General features: G+C 35.9%; 1 protein-coding gene across 3 annotated transcripts in view; it reads right to left on the bottom strand.

Annotated features, from left to right (window-relative positions):
• The window catches only part of SCAI (suppressor of cancer cell invasion), a 136,305-nt gene that overhangs the window by 26,718 nt on the left and 87,395 nt on the right, over positions 1-22,192 (bottom strand). For all 3 annotated transcript variants that reach the window (XM_087419094.1, XM_004423444.3, XM_087419095.1), the window contains 9 exons: positions 21,716-21,814; positions 16,961-17,057; positions 15,585-15,683; positions 15,278-15,430; positions 13,970-14,071; positions 13,614-13,715; positions 12,805-12,883; positions 11,065-11,164; positions 9,274-9,355 (listed from right to left, as the gene is read on the bottom strand). In XM_087419094.1, coding sequence (XP_087275220.1) covers positions 9,274-9,355; positions 11,065-11,164; positions 12,805-12,883; positions 13,614-13,715; positions 13,970-14,071; positions 15,278-15,430; positions 15,585-15,683; positions 16,961-17,057; positions 21,716-21,814 — 913 coding nt within the window. The remainder of the gene's footprint in view (positions 1-9,273; positions 9,356-11,064; positions 11,165-12,804; positions 12,884-13,613; positions 13,716-13,969; positions 14,072-15,277; positions 15,431-15,584; positions 15,684-16,960; positions 17,058-21,715; positions 21,815-22,192) is intronic.

Raw genomic sequence — 22,192 nt, 5'->3', positions numbered from 1 at the left:
TCAGCATGGCCGGAGAAGCAGTGCGTCGGTGTGAGCCCGGGATCCGAACCCGGGTTGCCAGCAGTGGAGCGCGCTCACTTAACCACTAAGCCACGGGGCCGGCCCTGATTTTTATATATTCACCCCATATCTAACTACTTTGCTGAATTTGTGTTCACATTAATAGTTTTTGTGATTCCTCTTGATTTTCTAAATATAAAATCGTATCATCTATAATTAATGATTTTTGTCTCTTTCCAATATTTACACTTCTTACTAGTCTGGACAACTTTTTTTTATTGTTTTATTTCGAGAATGTTATGAAATTCAGGTCAGGACTAAAACAAGATTAATCACAATGATAACAGCAGGCATTCTCTTTTTCTTTCTTATTTTAACTAAGAATACTTTTAGTGTTTCTCACTCTAAGTACAAAGTTGGCTACTTAACATAGAAGCTCTTCATCATAAGCTGAGAGTTTTTTTGTTAAGAATTGGTACTGAATTTTATTAGATTTTACAAAATGACCATCGAGATAAGCATGTGATTTTTCTTATTTTTCCTATTGATATAGTATATACAATGTCAATTGATCTTCATATATTTAACCTTCATGCATGATTCAGATAAACTCTTTTGGTAGATCATTCTATTAATAGCTCTATTACTAGTATTTTGTTTAAATTTTTCTAATCTATAACGATAAACTAATCTAGAGTACAATTTTCCTTTGTGTGCTATTTTTGTCTTGAAATAGTGTCACTATCATAATGATTCCTGTCATTTACTGAGTGCTAACCACTTTCCAGGGACTATCCTCACCTTCTCAGATCCTACCCTGTCATCTTAACAATCCTGTGGGCTCAGTATTGCCAATCTATTTTACCAAGAAGGAAAAAGAGGCTCCGAGAAGACCAAGGACATGCTTAAGATGATACAAGTGTCTTGTGGCCTAATTGCTAAAGAATGAATTGGATAGTTCTGATCTTTTCTGGAATTGTGTATTTGATTCTAAAAGTTTCAAAGTATTTATTGGTGGGCCGGCCCTGTGGCTTGGTGGTTAAGTGCGTGCGCTGCGATGCTGGCAGCCCGGGTTCGGATCCCGGGTGCGCATTGAGGCACCACTTCTCTGTCCATCCTGGGGCCGAGTCCCACATACAGCAACTAGAAGGGTGTGCAGCTATGACATACAACTATCTACTGGGGCTTTGGGGGCAAAAAATAAAACAAATAAAAAAAAAAAATTTCAAAGTATTTATTGGTAAACCCAGAAGGGCTGGAGCCTTTCTTGTGGGGAAAGGGAGATAACTTTGATCACCTTCCCCTGTTTTACACCCTGTGACTGGGTTCTTCAGATCTCCTTCTTATGGCCATTAGCTGTTTTTCTTCCAGGAAATTATCTATGTAACTGAGACTTTCAAACATCTTGCCACTTTAAAACAGTATATAGTGTCCTTTTTAAAGATCTCTTTTCTTCAACAAATACTCATTGAACCTACAGACTAGACATTGTTGTAGGTGCCAAGGATACAGCAGTAAACAGATAAAAAATAACCCTGTCTTCCTGGAGCTGATATTTAGATGGGGGTGGAGGTGGCAGGTAGAGACCCACAGTGAACAAAGTAAGGATGTTATACAGTATCACAGAAAGTGACAAGTGCTCCATGTGGAAACACAGCATAGAATACAGTTAGCAGGACAGACTTTACATCCAGATTGTGTTTAAATCCCAACCCAGCCACCTGCCAGTTGTGTGTGTGACCCTGGGCAAATTACTTAACCTTTCTGTGCCTTGGTTTTCTCATCAGTAAAATGGGGATAATAAAAGTAACATATTGGGTTGTGGGAGGATTAAATGTATTAATATTTGTAAAGTGCTTAGAACAGTACACGGAACTATAGAGAAGCTAACTAGAGATTATTAAGAAAAATAAAGAAAGAAAGGTAAATAGTGGTGGGGAGGCATCTAGTTTTAAATAGGGCAATTAGGGAAGACCCTATTAAGAGGCTTCAGTTGATCAAACACTTGGAGAACAATGTGGGTATCTTTGGAAGAGGATTCAAGGCAGAGGGAACAGAACACAAAGATGCTAAGCAGAAGACTGCCAGGTACGTCCGAGGAACAGCAAGGTCAATGTGGCTGAAGAGAACTGACCAAGAGGGAGACTGGCAAGAGAGAAGATCAGAGAGGCATTTGAGGGGAGTGAGGAGGTGTGCGAGGGCAGATACATAAAGCCTTTACTCAGAGTGAGAGGAGGAGACTCTGGAGATTTTGAGTAGGGAATTGACATGATCTGACGTACAGGCACACTCTGTGGGGAGCGAGGCAGGAGGAGGAAGACCAGTTAGGAAGCTACTCCAACAACTCAGGGGAGAGATGATGGCGGCATGGACCAGAGTGACGGCAGTAGAGATGGCAAGATTCTGGAGTTATTAGTTATAGCCAAGAGGATTTCTGGAAATGGATGTGAGGTGTGAGGCAAAGAGGAGTCAAGTATGAAACCAAGGATTTCTTCTGGGGCAACTACGAAAGCATAATGGCCATTACCTGATATGGAGGTGGACGAGGTCTAGGAATTCTGTCTTGGGCATGTTAAATTTGCAATCTCTATTAGAATTACCAATTAGAGATGTGGAGTAGGTAGATTATATTCGAGTCTGGAGTAACAGAAAGAGGTCTGGGCCCGAGATATAAATTTGGAAACTGTCAGCATAGAGATAGTAATTAAACTTTCATGACAGTCATGAAATTACATAAGGGCATCAAGGGATCCAGTTGTAGCTAGAAAAGAAAAGGAACAAGGACTGGGCCCAGGGGCATTCCAAGGACAGGAGGTCAGAGATGAGGAAAACCAGTGGACAGGACAGAGAAAAAGAACCGACTCCAGACCTCTTTTGCCCTGAGGCAATGGAGCAACTTGAATTCAGGTTTTAGAGGTCTTATCCAGAGAAGGGGACAGAAGTCAGAGCTCAGGGTCTGCCTAAGACAGGAGTCTAATGGAAAACCACCCCTGTTAAAATGGAACCCAAAAGGCTACACTCTTAGTGTAAGGACAAACCCAAACCAAAGTTCATGTCTTCCTTCCCGCCACGCCCAGTCTCTCAGGGAACTGCAAGGAACATTTTCTCGGTGCTGAGTAGAGCAGACAAACAAACAAAAAATGCAAAGAGTTCCTGCGGGTTGTAACTACAAGCCAGTCCTCTTGCAAGTTTGCTCCCCAAATTCATACCACCTAGGTAATCCCCAAGACACGGCTGAAATGGTAGTGACTCTGGGTGTCTAGCAGAAGCAAATGCAGACCCTCTCTGGGTGAAACTACCTTCATTCTAGGGCTCAGTGAATTTCCTACAAATAATTTTAAGGATACTGAGAAGAAACTAGTCAAAGATGGACATACAAGGATACAAAAATAGCAAAGGGTGTCTTTAAGGAGCAAAAGCAAGTTTCGGGTATAAGAATTATCAGATAGATAATAAATAATAAAATAAGTATGCTTATTCAGTTTAAAGAAATGAAGAACAAACATGAAAATAGAAAATAGGGCAATGGATTGTTTGAAAAAGAACCAAATAGAACTTCTAGAAATGATAAATATCACAACTAACATAAAACTCAAAAAATGAGTTTAATAGCAAATTAGTCACAGCTGAAGAAAAAATTTGTGAAGTGCAAGATGGATCAGAGGAAATTATCCAAATCTCAACCAGAGAAACAAAAAAGATGGAAGAAACAGAAGAGTCAAGAGATGTGGAAGACACAGTGAGAATGCTATGTATACACATAACCAGAGATCCACAAGGAGATGAGAGAGAAGCTGGGGTCCAGCCAATATCTGAAGAGATAATGGCTGAGAATTTTCCAGCAATAACGAAAAACTCCAACCTAATCTCAATAGGTTAAATATAAAGAAACAAAACCTAGATGTATCACAGTATAACTGCAGAACGCCAAAAACAAAAAGACGGTCTTTCAAAGTAGCAGAAAGAAATGGACTGCTGGTGGGAGTGCAAACTGGTCCAGCCACTATGGAAAACAGTATGGAGATTCCTCAAAAAATCAAGGATAGAACTACCATATGATCCAGCTATTCCACTGTTGGGTATTTATCCAAAGAACTTGAAAACACCAATTTGCAAAGGTACATGAACCCCTGTGTTCATTGCAGCGTTATTCACAATAGCCGAGACTTGGAAGCAACCTAAGTGCCCATCAAGGGACGAATGGATAAAGAAGCTGTGGTATATATACACAATGGAATACTACTCAGCCATAAGAAACGATGAAATCCAGCCATTTGTGACAACATGGATGGACATTGAGGGTATAATGCAAAGTGAAATAAGTCAGAGGGAGAAGGTCAAATACCATATGATCTCCTTCATTAAGTAGTAGATAATAACAATAAACAAACACATAGGGACAGAGATTGGATTGGTGGTTACCAGAGGGGAAGGGGGGAGGGAGGAGGGTGAAAGGGATAATTCAGTACATGTGTGTGGTGATGGGTTGTAATTAGTATTTTGGTGGTGAACATGATGTAATCTATGCAGAAATAGAAGTACAATGATGTTCACCTGAAACTTTTACAATGTTATAAACCAATGTTACTGCAATAAACAAAAAAATTAAAAAAAAAAAAAAAAAAAGAAATGGAATGAGCGAGGCTGACTGGCAGAAGAGCTCTTACGTAATCTTGTTATGAAGGTGAATGCCTTAACAGACCGCAGCAATCTGCAACCAAATCTGCAACCATCAGTCAAATACTTTAGGACGAGGCTGTTTAAGTAAATACGACTGTTTTGACAAATGTGTAAGTCATGTTCACGGGCAGGGATCCAGCTCTGTCATAAATATTTAAATACTCAAAGGATTTTCTTATTCCAAAGAAAATAAAGCAGAATGAAGTGTTGCCCAAAATGACTGAGGGAGTTTTTTTTTACTCCCACTAGCACTACATTACTACAGATAAGGCCACTTCAATTTGTTTCTTCCCTAATGGAAATCTGTGAGCCAAAATGTGAGCCACACTTGTTACACAAATCTTGGCATTTCAATCACTCTCCCCTGGAATGAGGTTCAGACCAGCATGCAAAGTTCCTCTTTCCTAAGTGTAGAAAGAGCTTGGGCTTTGGAATGAGAAAGGCTGCTGGAACCAATTAGACAAGATACTCACCTTCCATAGGCAAAGTTTCCTCAACTATAAAATAAGGATAATAGTTCCCATCTTTATTTAATCATTCAATATCTTTTATTAAGAATCTTTTAAGTGTGAGGCACTGGGGACATAAAGATACATGTATATACAAATAAAAACACACACAGACTCTAGGGAAAACAGCATAACGCTGAGAGTCAGACCTTTACATTCCAGGGAGAATAGCTCAATCAACTCTGGTGACTATGCCCAGACTATGATACTGACAGAGATTACTCAACTAAATGGTCCAGCCAGATTGTCACACTGAGCAGCCTGGTGTGACAAGCCCTATCCACAACCTTGGAGATTCCAATCATTTTGCTAGCTTCTACTCTTAAATCTGAGCAGACAAGCAAAAATTACGATACTGAGGCAAGTCTCTAATATGAAATATACAGGCAAAAACAGAAACAAATCAACATGGAAGAAACAGATAGAATGCAGGGAGAATTTTAAAAATGATCATTAATGTTCTTAAAGGTAAGCAAAGATATCGCAACCAGGATAAAAACCAAGGTAGTTACATATGTGTATGTATATATGTTTTACACACATACACATACATCTATATCATTATGAACAAAACATCTACAGAACAAATGAAAAATCTCAATAAAAGTTAGAAGATAAAAACAAGGGAATTTCCTAAAGAACAAAAAGACCAGAAGATGAAAAATAAAGGGCAAGAAAATCAGAGGACTAGACCAGAAGGTCCATTACATGAATGGCAAAAGTTCTTGCAAGATAAGACAGAGAAAATGGAGGGGAGGAAATCAATGGAACAACTCAAGATAATGGGCAGAGTTTCCAGATGAAAGGACTCACCAAGCACACACCAAGCACCATGGCTAAAAGCAGACCCAGACCAGGGCACACTGTTAGGAAGTTGAAAAACACTGGGGACAGAGAGAAGATTCTATAAGCTTCCAAACACTGAAAACAGGTCACATAAAAGGATCCAGAATAAGAATGCTTTGTACCTCTTAAGAAATACTGGAAGTTAGAAAGCAATGCACCAGTGCCTTCCAAATTCTGAAGTGAAATAATTTGTAATCTATACCAAAACCACCATTACAGTATGAGGGTAAATTAAAGACGTGAAGAAGTACAAGACCTCAAATATTTCACCTCATATTCACCCTTTCTTGGGAAGCTACTATAGCAGATGCTGCACCAAAATGAGAGAATAAAGCAAAATAAGAGAATAAATGAGAATGTCCAAGAGGAAGACACAGGATTCAGGAAACAGGGGATCTAATACAGAAGAGAGATGAAGAATTCCCAGGACAATAATGAAAGAGATTCTGGGATGAGAGCTGTGCAGCATGTAGAGAGGGCACCAGTTCAGTGGTTCTGGGAGATAATTCATCGAGAAGATAAAACTAAGAGACTGACACATCTGAACAACCTGAAAGAAGACTTAGACAACTGGTGAGGAGACTGGGGTTGAATTAGTGATAAGTTCAACACAAAACAAAGAACAAAGACAATTACTTGCTCCAGGGAAAGCAGAAAGTTGCATAGAAGAGAAAAAGTTTACTATGTGGCTTAGCTGTTAAAAGCTTTTTAAAATCATAATAATATAGGTACTAAATATTCAGTGAATCAAAATTATGATATAAGGCTATTGTGTGGATAAAAGGACGTAAAAGGTACAATTGTGAGTTGAGGACAGGAACAGGAAAGAGAGCTACATTTCTCTCCCATAATGGGAAATCAATGTATAATGCCTAAAACTGCAGCATCAAGAAATATCAATATTGATATGTTATTTTGGAAAATGGTGGTTAAATACCAAAATAATCAGCTAAAAAAGATGTAAATGGTGGCTTCTGGGAAGAGGCAAATAGGGTTGGGGCAAGAGAGCAGGAGACTGCTGATTTAGTAACACCTGATGGAACCTGCTGACTGAGTAGTTCTGACCCTGACCACACACTGGAATTATACTGATACCAGAGACTCATTCCAGGCCAAGTGAGTCAGAATCACGGGAGTTGGGGCCCAGGTACAAGCGGTTTTGAAAAGGTCTCTGAATGTTTCTGATGCACAGAAAGAGTTGAGAACTACAGCTTTAAACTATATGCATGGTTACTTTCATAAAAATTAAAAGTAATACTTATATGAAGAAATATACATGAAACGTTTGTACATAAATGAAGCAGCATTTAGAAAACACATATATGCTCATAAAACATTCATATGCATGAAATATACAAAGTAGGTACTCAAGAAATAATACATCAGTCACCCAGTTCCCCTTTTTCATTAGAAACTTGCAAAATGGTAATTTAAGACTTTTACACAGGCTTCGTGAGAAAAGTAAATATCAGACACCTTCATATGTTAACACAGAGAACAGCGTATTTGATTTAGAGGCATTAAATAGTACTAATTTTTAAAGAGACCAATGGTCTGTGCCATGCTCTGATTTGCCTACTGCATATGGGGCTCCCCATTTCATTTCTGAAGATCAGTATGTTCTGGATAATTTAATTTTTTAGAGGGATGATACTGCATGTTCCATCAAAAGCAAACAAACAAACAAAAACCCTTCTATTACTCGTTACCCTGGGTGTCGGAATATTGAAATCTAGAATTAAATCATGATACATAATAAAGTAAAAACATTTCCAATTAGGCACAATGGTGTTTTTAAAAATCAGCATCCAATACTCATTCTGCATCCAAATAGCAGTCTGGAAATAGCAGGCATATACAATGAATGATATTCTTGAGATTATAAAAGGTGGTATCAAATAATGTCCAATTAAATTGAGAGAAATTAACAGATTGCTAAACTATTCTAAATGCATGCTAGATCATATTAAGCAATACACTTGACCTTGTGCATCAGCATATTCTGTCACATCACTAAAGTGTAGCAAGTGATTCCTTTCCATTGATAAAGACACAGAACACTTCTTATGAATTCTGTGAAGACACAAAATGCCTGGATTCTTCCAGTTTTCTAAGTTTAAATGGGGTAGCCAATAAACCTTTTCCTTCAGCAGTCTTCCACCAACTCAAAAAGATTAAAAACAACAACACACACACAATTTAAGAAAGTATACAGCTAATTTTCCTAAAAATCAAAATTTGTAATGTTAAGCTTGACAAAATGGGTAGCAGGAAATATGAAAAATTTAGGATGGGTTAGATGCTCTTGGAATTCAGATTTTAACTCTAAAAAGTGAAACTAAACATGAACGTTAGATGGAAAACATATGCTTGGGGTCAGCTCTTTTGGCTACCAGACATTTCCACCGCTCTCCTGAAATAAACTTACTAATGTTTGCTTCTCTATCTAATTATATGAACACTCACAACAGAAATAGTTTTAATTGGCAGAACCCAGCACATTTCTGAACATACTGTTCACTAATGAAATATCCCAACCACATACAAAGGACTTCAAAGATTCTGTTGTCATTTTCCTGTAAGTTCCTATAGTTTGAATTCTAATTTCCAACTCCAAAGTGTTTCACTGCTGGCATTCTTTATATAATCATTGAAAACCATTGCTTCAATAGCAAAATATAAAACAGAAGATTTTCAAGTTAGATCCCTGTTACTTATTTCACCATTCAGGGCCATCTTGTTTTACTTATTGTCACAAATTAAAATAAAAAATTAAGTGCATCTAAAACAATTTATGCTGATATTCAATGACTGTAACTGTATAACATGGGATAGAAATTTCAGTTAAAGTATAGCAGCTCAGTGTGCAGAAGGGGAAAAAGCTTGAAAACTAGAAAATAAAATTTGCCCATATATGTCTACCTCTATAAAATAAAATTATTCTGGGTTATATAACAAAAATAAACCTCCCACCAGAGATCTTGGAAATCTTGAATTTTTTTTTCCTGCAGGAGGATTTATTATTTTCCACTGAGTGTCCATTCATGCGTTTTCTTCTTGTTTCTATTCATAGCACCAGATCCTGACTAGCATGCACAACCTCAAAAGAAAAGAAAGACTAAATACAAACTGTGTAAAATTAAATTAAATAAAGCAAAATAAAAAGGCACACATTAAGACTGGTTACCTGGGGGTGGTGCCATAATGTCTAACATGCAAGAGTGCTCATGGAACTCACCTTATATGCAACACTATTGGATGAATCCACAATGATGAACAGGGGCTTCCTTGTGAAAGGATAGAGATCTCCAGGGTGAAGGCTGGGAAAACAACAACAGTAACAATGAATAATTATATAACTATATCGGCCGAGCTTCAAAAATCTTAGTCTTCAGTGTGGTGTGCTCACATCTCCTTTTCATCACAGCACTGGGAGAAAAACAAAGATTAACTAAGCAAAAGACAAAAAATGTCTGTATTTACTGGAATAGACAACTTAGCAGTTTTATTTGGAAAAAAAATTCAGGGATGATTATTATTCAAGAACGTTCAAGCAAAAGAGAAGTCTATATATTTATAGATGGACTAAACACACAAATGGAAATCTCAGAAGTCAGCATTTAGGTACTTGCTTAATATTTACAAGCACCTTCTAAGAATGTTTTGAAACACAGATGTAATAACACAACCAGATTTGTATTTCAATGAGTCTTTCAAAATCTATATCTATTTTAAAGATTTTTAATATTTCAATCTACATCTTAATATTGCAGACAATAAGTAGAGGTTCCCCTTTTACTATTCTTTATGTTTCCTCTAGACATTTGCATCAGAATCAGCTGGGGTGCTTGTTAAACATATAGATTCACTGGCCCACAGAAGACTTACTGAACTGAAGTTCAGTAACATCCATTTGAGAGCCACTGCTTAACAAGATCACAGTTTTGCTGTGCATGCTCTTTCCCCTGGCTTAGTGGACGTGTATGTATATAAATATTAATGTAAATGTAAACATAAATATATAAAATGATGTGTCAATAAGCAATATAATCAAACCTTGAAATATATTTCAAATATAAATTTTTCTAATATAAATCATTTACAACTAAGGTCAATGACCACACCAATGTATGGCTTGAGGGACCATTAGCTATTATACATATAATTTATTTATTTATTTATTTACTTTTTATAATTTTATTTATTTTTTTTCCCCAAAGCCCCAGTAGATAGTTGTATGTCATAGCTGCACATCCTTCTAGTTGCTGTATGTGGGACGCAGCCTCAGCCTGGCCGGAGAAGTGGTGCGTCGGTGCGTGCCCAGGATCCGAACCCGGGCCGCCAGCAGTGGAGCGCGCGCACTTAACCGCTAAGCCATGGGGCCGGCCCCATATACATATAATTTAAAACATCTCTCTCTCTGCCCTCCCTTCCCCATTCTTTAATATGAACAGTTAAGATTTTTACGTAAAATGCTATTAGAAACGCAGTTTCAAACAAGTCCAGTTTCCTTTATAACCAGATTTCTATGTTTCAGCTAGAGAAATTCTAGAGCCAATAACGGCCCAAGAAGTAAATATGATATACTTAGAAAAAGAGCAAACTGTCATGGATGAAATCTACTTGAAATCTTATAACCAAGTTCATTTATGCTATGTCAAACCAACAGACCCTTATATTTAAAAGTTCGTATTGATGTTAACATGTATCATGTCCTGACATATTATTTATCTACATATACTTACAGTCTCCTCCAACTTGAAGGTAATTTTGTTCACTGACATATCCCCAATGATTGAATGGTATCTGACATATAATAGATAATCAATGAAAATGTTAAAAATAGATATCAGCCAAAAATTCTAATTACTTAGGATAGTCAGAACCTGAAATATTGCTGGAATTCAAGTGTTATTAATAGCAGTCTGAGGGAACATTTTTAGTACCAGAAAAAAGTCCCCATTTCACTTCATATTTTATAAGAGAGAACTATAATTTTTACAATAGAGGGAGACACCAGAATACATACCAGTGCATTTCCTTGTGGGATTGATTTCGTTTGTGGATGGCATCTCCATTTATAATATCCCGGTTACTATTAGTAAGTACCCCTCCAAAATCATAAGGACCTATAAAAACAAAGGGAAGAATCCTAAACTTCAATTGGCGAGTAACTTTGATCTGATGTTCAAATACAAAGGTATTGTGTGAATCTCTCATTGATACAAGTGGAAAATAATTACAAAACATTTTAATTATTTTAAAATTTACATTCTAGTTCAATGCAGTATTTAAATTATTTCAGCATGTTGCCTATTTCAATATTTTAAAAAATCATTTAATTATTCATCAGTTCTTCAAACAGAATATAATGAGAAACAAAACAAGAATCTACTGCATCCCATTACTGTGGGTAATAAAAGGGATGGAGATCTGGGATGTTCAAAACGATCTTTATATTTCAAGCAAAATTAAAATCTCAAGTTGAACAAAATTATTTAAGTAGGAAAGTTGCAGAATGAAGTCCTAATAATTTCTTAAATATAATTTTAAGTGAGCCACTAATTCAGGGAAAACTTTGAATGGAACTCAAAAATTTCCACTGACAAAAACTTAAAAGAAAAGAATTGCCAAATTTCAGTGTGTGAAAAAATCCGTTATTATCACTATTATTATCAACTGCTGTAGCTCTGGTTTCAAAGTAAGCCGTTTCCCACTGGTCATATCAGTTAGTTAAACTCTCATCTAAATGGAACAGCAACTGTGAGATGTTAGGAATAATCTCTCTCAAAGGACCATTCAGTTAGTAACTGTTGTACTTTGAAAAAAGTAAAACAAGAGGTCAGTATGTTAAGCAGGGGCCCAGAAAATCTGATTCAAAAGTATAGGTTACAAGACATGGAAATAATTATTTATAAATAAAAATCTTAACTCTATTACAAAAAAAATAAACAAGCTTATGATTTTGCATCACTTTTAATGTTGTGTTATATTTTATCCCTTAAAAAAATCACTGCAATGCAAAGATTTTGAGATTTATTTTGTTTTGTTTTCATTTTAACACTTAAGTGGATTTGTAGGTCATGCAAGGAAGATGGCAGGGACATGCATTGTATAAAGGAATGCAAATTTCAACAAACAGATGAGGAGGAAAATGTTAAGGATGTTAAGAAATTTTTGTTTGTCCATACAAAGATTTAATTGCCTTATTTACATCCAAGTTACTCATCTATTCTGATCAATTTCATATATTCTGGACAGTTTTAAATTTTTATTCCGAAATAGCATCCCAATATTTTACAGGTTGAATCCATAAAAAATAAAGAAAGGACAGAAAACAAAATCATGACAAGGACTTGAACTATCACAGTTACAAAACTGCACTGATTTCTACAAAGACTTTCAGCCACAATGAAGCCGCTGACCAGATTCCCTGATGCACCAAAAGCTCAGAAAAAGTCAATGGCGTGAAACAGATAATTAGGCTTGGCTAGTCCATATATATACGTGCTTTTGGCAAATCTGACAGTGAAGCATGCATTTAGTATGTGAATTTGCTGATAATCTGTGAACTTCAACACATAATATTTCAGCAAATAAAATAGACTAGGGTATCTACAAGATTGCCAATTCAACAAATAGACCAGGTTTCAAATTTGGAAGCCTTTCTAGAAAGCTTGAGATGGTCTGTGGGCTACGGGCCATTGTCTTGTAGAAAATAAAGAGAATTCAAGCCCTGCTCACGACAGGGAGCATTCCTTTATTGTACCTTCACTATCAGAACGACCTGTGGGGAAAACGCCAGTGGCTGACAGGTAAATCAGAAGCACACTATTGGCAGGCAGCTCCTGAAATTAAAGAAAATCACATATACAAAACAACAAACAGGGAAAATAACAGTTTTACTTGAAGTTCACGACATTATAAAGATGTGGGAAAAACAAGAACCTAATTTAACATATTATTGTCGTCTCCAAGAGAGTCACTCTTGCTGGTTCCAACTTATAACTGTCTACACAGCAAAGATTCATTATTAATCTATAATCTATAACTATTGCCAAAAGTTTTGAAGACATTCTCTGCTCCAAAACCCCCATCATTTAGAGAATGTTCTCTGAAAAACCTGAAATGGAGACGTCAAGATCCTTACTATAGGTATAAAAGACAAACTCCCACGAGTGGCTTTCTCTATGGAAACTTTGGGAGGAATTCTCTACTTCTCATAGTTCCTTCAGATGACCAAAATGTTTCCCAGAGCTGCCTGAATATATAATATGCCTACACAACCTGCTCCTGTTTTTCAGTTCTGCATTGACTGTTATGTCTAAGTAGTTTAGTAATAAAAACCTGGAGGAAGCAGAATGATAATCAAGATTCTCATTAACGGTAAGAAATATTCATAACATCATAAGCAATTTCCATTCCAAAAATAGCTACAATTAGAATACTCTAAAGGCAGTTTTCATTTTCGTATTTTACCTAAATCCTTGACTCAAATATTCAAAGAGAAGAGCGACTCTCACATTCCATTTAGAGCACACTTTCCTCATACAGTAAAACGTACTGGATCATATATACCTTAAAAGATGCTGCTAAGAAGGTATAGAGTTGGCTGAAGGTTGGTTTGTAGAGCAGATACTTGTGGGGGTTTTCTCGTCTGGTAGGCTTGTCAGCTGAGTCCTATATTTACACACAGAAAACAAGACACATACAAGCTGTATTTTACAGGTGAATTATCAAGCTTATTTTTACTATCCTCTTCATCAAATATCTTTTATTTTGCTCAGTGTTACTGTTACACTTATATATTTCTCCTGTGTCTCATCAAGACAATTCTTTATTCACACTCCTAGCGTTTGCTGAACAACAGCATTCCATGAGGAGCAGGAACAGCATGAGTGTTAACAAAATTGCAAATGTGAGGAGAAGATCACCTGCATTCCTGGCTTATTCATCTGGGAGGCTAAATTCATTGGCTCCCTTTCCAGGGCTTGTAACATCCGGAACATGTCAACAGTTAGTTCACTGAACTTAACCTGCAGGAAAACAAACCTGACCATTAATGCAGTATGCAGACTCTCAAGTCTTTAATCATATTATTACTCTTGATGTTCATGTGTACTTAATCACACTGGGTATTTTATTCTCCAGCATTTTATTATGAAAAATTTCAAATGACAGAAAATTGAGAGAACTGTACAGTGACACCCATATGCTCACCATCTAGATCCTCTAATGTTAACATTTTTCTATATTTGCTTCACCACATTATCTCTTCATCTATCTATATGTCTATCAGTCCATCAATTTCCTCAGGTATTTTTACAAACAAACGAAAAGTGGTCATGTAAATACAGAGATCTATATTAGATCCTATAAAACATGCCAACTTTTGTCAAAACAGCCAGGCTGAAATATGGCTGTGGCCCACATCTTATAACCTCTTCATTACGTTTTGGCACTATACAATGTTTAAGACAGTATCCTTTTCTATATTGAATAATATTTCTATAGAACTTGAGGCAACATTTTAATTTACATTAAAATGTTTTAATTTAGAAATTTGCAAATTAATGGCTATAAAAGCGAAAATTGGAAAAGTACTAGAAAAAGTTAATAACAAAAATGATAAAGTAAAGGAAGGATCCAAAATGAAAATCTACACAAATAACGCATATTAAAAAATGTATTCACTGGTGACTTTTCCAATATACGATAATTTCCAGTACATTAAATCCTCATCATCATGGGATTATTCTGTCATGAAAAAAATCTGAAATTTGCTTTTGACAAATTTCCTTAAAAGTAACTCCTCCCACCTTTGTGACTGATTGTAAAAGTAATATACAGATTTAGAAAGTTGTAAAGAAGAAAATAAAAATCATCTATAATTCTGCTATTCAGTGATAAATCTTTTATGATATTGGTAAATTTCTTGCTGGTCTTTTTCCTGAGCATATATGTATACAGACATTTAAACATATACGAAATAATTCTGTTTACATAGCTCCATAACAAGTTTATTTTCACTTACCATAGGTATCTTCCTTTGTGATTAAAAATCCTTTCTAAACCATTTAAATGTCTGTAATATAGTCCATACATGGACACAGCATAATTTAATTAACCATATCCTCACAAATGGATGCTAGGATTTTTATAAGGAAATAATAATTCTGTAATAATCAAAAGCACTATTTTTCAAAGTGAATTTTATGCATAATTCCTCCACAATTCTTTACCTGGTTATTACAGTTGCCAATAATGAGTGCATCAGCCAGAGACAACTGTCCCACAATCATGCCCTGTTCCAGCAGTGGGGCTCCTGTTTCAGCAAGGCGATTAGATGTGATAACAATGGTATTGTCATCATTTAATACCATTACGGGGTCCGCCTGTGGAAAAAAGCAATAAATAATTGACGGCCAAGACAAAATGTCAATATAATAAGTTATTCCTTCCTCTTGACATATACACACTATAAAAATGTATACCACATAGGCATTTACTTGTTCATCATTAGGACAACCTTTCTTGTCAAACACTGACCTCAATGAAAGCTGCTACTTCTTGAAGTACCAGGTTCCACTCCACTTGATCTTCAGTATTAAAGCGGTGAGTATAATCTTCAATTTCATCTGACAATTCCTGATTTTTAAATATCACAAAGAAAAATGGTTATAGAAAAAACCATAAGGATAGATTGCTATATTGTACCATATTCCTGACACAAACTGATGTAGTTAAGAAGTTTATCATCAATATGTAGTCCCAATTATAACCAAAAACAAAGAATGAAAACTACATGGATTTGCTTCAAAAATCAAAAACTCCAGAATGACACACATCAATAAGATCTTCATAGAGATCCAGAGTGACCCACATCTACTCAGTGCTACATCAGCAATGAATTTATTAACAGAAAACTCTTCTAACGTACAAATAAATAAATACTGTTGAGCTGATTTTCTTTGGATTTATATCATACCGTTTTGTGGAAATCGTCTTATTAATAACTGGGGGGTGGAGGAAGACAGAGAAGACTTGTCGAAATTAGCAAGTTCTCAGGGCCACCCCGTGGCTTAGTGGTTAAGTGCGTGCGCTCCGCTACTGGCGGCCCGGGTTCAGATCCCGGGCGCACACTGACGCACTGCTTCTCTGGCCATGCTGTGGCCGCGTCCCACATACAGCAACTAGAAGGATGTGCAACTATGGCATACAACTATCTGCTGGGGCTTTGGGGAAAAAAAGGAGGAGGATTGGCCATAGATGTTAGCACAGAGCCGGTCTTCCTCAGCAAAAAGAGGAGGATTAGCACGGATGTTAGCTCAGGGCTGATCTTCCTCACAAAAAAAAAAAAAAAAAAACTAGCATGTTCTCCTTGAGTACCAAAAATTAAGAAGTATGCCATTGAAACCACCAACTGAATACAGAGTGCCACCAGAAAGCAGTATGCAGTAATTACAGATATTAAGTGGATCTTGAATGCAGTTAACTCTTAATTATCTGAGTTAATGAAGTACAGAGCGATGCAAACATACTAAAGGGATGGAAAAACCAAAATTCATTCATAATACCTTTGTACAACATTATGTACTTTTTCTTGACCTAACCTTTCAATTATTTTCTCTTAAACTAAATATTTTAACTTTTGTTTAAACCCATTGATGGGTGGTGAAATGTAAAACATGCTAAAGAGATAAAAGCAAGGAATTAAGATAATTCTCTCTGATTAGTGTGTGTCTGAAATATGAAGAGTTGGAAAATTTTGTTATCATTACCCTTGTCAGAAGTTACCATACTCTGAATGCTGTAATAATTTAGATACATCAAAAATTATTTTAACCTTAAATCTATTTTTAAAAAACAAAACTATCTATACACAATTAGAGACTAGGATTTTAATTATTTTAAAGAACACTTACCTTCACCAGATCCTTCACAACATCCATTTTGTTGAGAAGAAGACAAACTACTATAAATCTTGCATAGTATCGTAGCTTCTTAACTACTAACTCAGGTCTACAGGAGATAAATCGAAAATTACTCATTAGATTAAAAAAGAAAATATGCTTCTTAAGTTTTTCCAACTTTCCGACATCTTATAAACTCTTTTGATCCTATTTTACAGTTATAAACATTTTTGCACGTAACTTATAGTCTTTTAACACATCTCTTACTGATTCATTACATTGTTCATTCATATATTCAATCATTGAACAAATATCTACGAGAACTTAGATGCATCAGACACTATGCTAAGTGCTAGAAGCAGAATGATAAACAAGCTATAGACGCGGTCCCTTCTTCACAGATCTTACAGACAGAAAAGGATTTAAAATGTAGAGGAGACATAAATACTTAAAACACAATGGAATAAAAAGAATGACAGGAGAAATAAAGGATGCTATCTGAGCCCACAGGACTGGATTTTGGGTGAGAGAAGGCTTCCTAGAGAGTAATGTTTAAGTCAAGACTACAAGGAAGAGTAGAAGATGACAGGCAGGAAAAGACGAGGTGAAAAGGGTTCCAGGAAGAACACTGTTTTGAAATCTTATTTTTCTGATATTAATATAATCAAGCCAGTTTACCTACACTTACTGTTTGTATGCCGTATCTTTTTCCATCACTCTACTTTCAAGTAACTGTGTGTTTTTATTTTGACGCATCTTTTGTAGACAGTGTATAGTTAGGTCTTGCTTCTTTATGTACTTTGACAGTCTGTGCCTCGTATGCTCAGGTACTCAGACCAGGTACCTTTAATCATATTGTTGCCTTGGCTGGGTCTGCGTCTCCCACTTTGCCATTTGTTTTCTATTTGCCCCTTCTGTGTTTGTGTTCCTCTACTGTTCCTTTCTTGTTTTCTTTTCAGTTAATCAAACATATTGTAGTATTCCATTATATATCCCCTATCGGCTTCTTACTTATATCTCTTCGCTATTGTTCTTTTAGTCGTTGCTAGGAGTAGCAATACGCATCCTTAATTCATCAAAGGCTATTTACAATCAATATTGCACCTCTTCACACCTGACCCTTCATACTCTTCCCTTATCAATTCAAACCCGACACTTTCAATTTCCACTTCCTGCTTTCCACATCCAACATTACAAATAACCTTACACAGTATATTTTTGACATTTTCCATAATAAAATTTTTTAAAAATCCTTTGATCCATGAATTATTTAGAAATGTGTCTACTAATTGACAACTTTATTGATTTTTTAAAAACTATGTTTTCATTCTTAATTTTTAATAAAATTGCCCCAAGGTTAGACAACATATACTTGAAGTTTTGGAATCTGTTTTGTAGCAAGTATAAGCAAATTTCACAAAAGTTTCATAGCAGTGTGAAAATTATGTACATTCACTTACTGTTGTATGCAGTTTTATGCACATTAGAACAAGTTTTTAACTATGTTACTCAGATCTTATAATTTTTTTGTCTTCTTGATATATAAATTATTAAATATGATATATTAAAAATCTCCATGTATATTAGACCATTCTCAATTTCCCCCTGAAAATATGTCACCTTTTGCTTTATTATAATGCTGTATTAATGGGCATATACAAGTTTAGGACTTTTATATTTTCCTGAGTTGTTCCTTTTATCATTATGAAGTAAATCTCTACCCTTAATAACACTTTCTTCCTTAAATATAAATAATGTACACATAAATATGGTGGCATTTCTTCCCCTTAATTCTGTCTCATCTATATTTTTCTGTGTACTTTTTATCTTTGGAGGATCTCTTGTAAACAGCATATTACTGGATTTTTCTTAAAAAGGCATACTGATAATCTTTGACTTTTACGTAAGAAGTTTAGATCACATTCATTTACTATGATTACCAATGTACTTAGACTTGTTTCTACTTTATTATTTTGTGCTAATTATACTTTTTTTTAGTATATATTCCTTTCCTACTTTTTATTGTAATGATCATAATTTTATTATTCACTTTCCTCCCCATTCTACCTGTTTTGAAGTTACACATTCTCCTTATGTTCTTTAAAATATTTTTCTTAACATTTTAACAGGTCAACTTTACTTACTCTAAGCTTCTTCTGAATAATAAATGCATCTTATTAGTGTGATTTAATTCTTTATCTTCCTTCATGTTATTGTCATCCAGGATTTGGCCCCATTTTATCTCAATAACCTCAATTAGCCATTATTACAATGATTATTGTCTTATGAAATCTGTGCTTTTTCCAGAAACAAGGGGATAACTTTCTCTCACCAATCCTTATATATCACCCCTTCCTTCTAGTGTCAATTTTCCTCTTCCTGTAGAAATCCTTCATAGTTCTTTCACGACACCAAACCCACTACGCCCTTGTGAAAAGTCATCCTGTGAACCTCACTGGAAAGGTCCACATCAGTCCTCCTTATAAACACCACTACTAGGAAGTGTCAAGGTCTTCAAGTTTAGATTCACATTTCCTACTATAAAAACTTCAATATTGTCACCACTAATGTTGACATCATGATTCTCTTGACAAAGTTCTTCTGGCACTCCTGAATTGCAGCTTTGTCCAGCATGCCAAGCCCACTACTTGCAGGACGTGGACTCTTTAACTACACATTTGCCTGAGAAACTTTTTCCAGGTGGCTAACTGCAAAATCTCCCCCCAACCTCTGTGGATTCACAAACTTCACCTTCTCCCTATCTAACTCAGACCAGGTTCAGTCTCAGCCATTTTCAACAGTCAGGGTTTGCAGCTCCTAGGACAAGTGCTTGTGTGGTAACGTCTCCTCTAATGAGCAGGATGAGCCCTCGGCATGAGACATTCTGAAAGTTGTTTATGCTTAGTGACAGGCAGTCACTCTGCTGAGTGCTGGAATGTACCATTCCTCCTGGCTTTGACAAAATCCTTAGGTACAGAGAGAACTTGCCTTTAAGGAGAGACTTTTTTAAAGCAACTGTGAAATTGTAGAATACCTTCTGACTTAGCTTTAATCTAGTGGCTGTTGATTTTAGCAGCTGTTGCCAATTGCCACCTTGACTGGCCCCCTTGCCCTGTGTGAACTAAGAAACAAACAACCTACCAACTAAACAAAGTCCTTCCTAAGGTACAAGAACAAGGTCAAGATTTGCATACTGGATTGTCCTTTGATTCTAATTTAGCGGCCCCAAGAGATTTTGTCATCTTGGTTCCAAATAATTCTACTTCTGTTCATTTGCCCTGCTCTAGGAGGCAGCACAGGAAAACAATTCATATGTGGTGTGTGCAATTTGGATAGAAAATGATTTTAATAAATCAAACTGCTGAGTTTTAAGCCAAGGTGCCCAAGGCCAATTTCTCTTTTTGCAAATTAGAAAATGCAGAAAAGTAAATTATACAAGGTATTTTACTATTACTTAAAATAGTTCTTTGCTTCTATGTCTTTTTCATACTGATAAATTGTTACAGAGCCCTTCTGTATGTTTTTGGAGATACAATTTATCTTACCAAGAATTCAGACAAATTGTACATGTATGCAAAAAAAAAACGTTGGAGGAAATATATCTGTAGTGAAAATATGTGAAGCAAACCATGAGAAAATCTGAAGGAAAAGTAATTGATGGAAATTCTGATAGAAGAATCAAGTAACGCAATGACCAAAAGACCTTGGGGGAAAATGCAGAATTCAGCATCTACATACCTTACTTGTATCAAACAAACTCCTCTAGACAAGTTTGAACAAGATTTGCAAGGGAATGAAGGGGATTTACAAGAGCGAGGCCTTCCAAAAAAAGTTGCTGTTTAGCTGGAAAGCTTATGATAGCCAACCACAAAGTGTTCTCTAGAAAAATATGTGAAAACTATGTTTTTTTCTATTGCTGAGAGAATATAATCTTTTCACTGTATAACAAGTGTGAGTTCTGTTGCTGTCAGCACAGAGAACATTCAGATCTTCTATGCCTGAACTTTCTCTTCCAATAATTCTTCGAATGCCAGTAATAAAGATTCTCCAGCAGATCCCTGATTTCTTCAACAATTCCATCCTCATCTGGAATTAATAACATCACAATCTACCTGTAACCCAAATATGTCTGTAACTCCCATGAGAAGATAACTGTCTGAAAGGACAAGAGCACACCTGTATTCCTTCTTTTCTTTTTTCTTCTCTCACCCAAGAATCTACCACACCACTAGATAGACAATCAATTCTCAACAGATTACTACTGGGAATGAAAAACTTTTTTTTCCTAACAATGGAGCTGTACAACTGCAAAACTGTATTGGACTTATAAAAGAAAATCCGAACAGCATTAGCAGCCTTTTCTTTAGTCCTGCATGACAGTTGTCAACAGGCTTTTGAAAGTATGTGAATTAAGACTACACAGGCTAAAAAGAACAAAGGTTATCAGGTAAGCCTCACTTTGGAGTTGTTTCTTTTCTGTGAAACTTCATGTGACCTCAATCTCTCATAAAGAAATAATCCGCCCCTCCTTTGTGCTCTGCCTCTATGCTGGTATTGTGACATCTGTTACAACATCTATAATATTTATTGCTTTTAGGTAACACACCCCTGTATGCTTAAGAAGCCCTAGTATACATTAGGTTCTCAATAAAGCCCAGTAAATGAATAAAAGTTATAAACAAGTGTGTTTTTCCACATAATTTCCACACAGACTAAAAATTTTTAAAGTTTTATCTTTCTCTTTCTAAAAACATAGTAGATGCATACCTGTCCTCTTTATTGACTTGAGAATAATAGGATCTCTGTCTGATTGCAGAATAGAAGGAGAAAGCCTCATTCAGATAGCTGGTCTCAGATGTGCGTAGGCTATGAGAAAAAAAAATCTTTAAATTTGACAGTGTCTCAAACTTCACCATGATAAATACTTGTTCCATTATTCCTTTATTCCTCTACACGAGGGGATGGAAATGACTACCCTAAATTTGAATCAGCAAAGCAATAATCATATCACCCTTAAAAGGTGTAAAAATAATAATAATAAAAAAGAAATACCTCCCCCCTGCTCCCAAGCCTTTTTTGATGGCAACCCAAAGTACACATTATTCTCATTCTTCACAGGGACTCTCCAAACAGCATTCTACCCAGTTAAATCTTTCTATCCAGACCCAGACCTTTCATGATCTTCCCCAAATCTATACAGTCACTTGTCCTTTGGCCCATTTCTTTAGTTTTCTCTCACAGGAC

The sequence above is a fragment of the Ceratotherium simum genome, chromosome 29 (assembly GCF_057802395.1).
Source record: "Ceratotherium simum simum isolate JZ-2026a chromosome 29, ASM5780239v1, whole genome shotgun sequence".
Classification (NCBI taxonomy): Eukaryota; Metazoa; Chordata; class Mammalia; order Perissodactyla; family Rhinocerotidae; genus Ceratotherium; species Ceratotherium simum.
The sequence above is the reverse complement of the archived record's forward strand: the minus strand, read 5'-3'. Positions and strand labels throughout refer to the sequence as shown.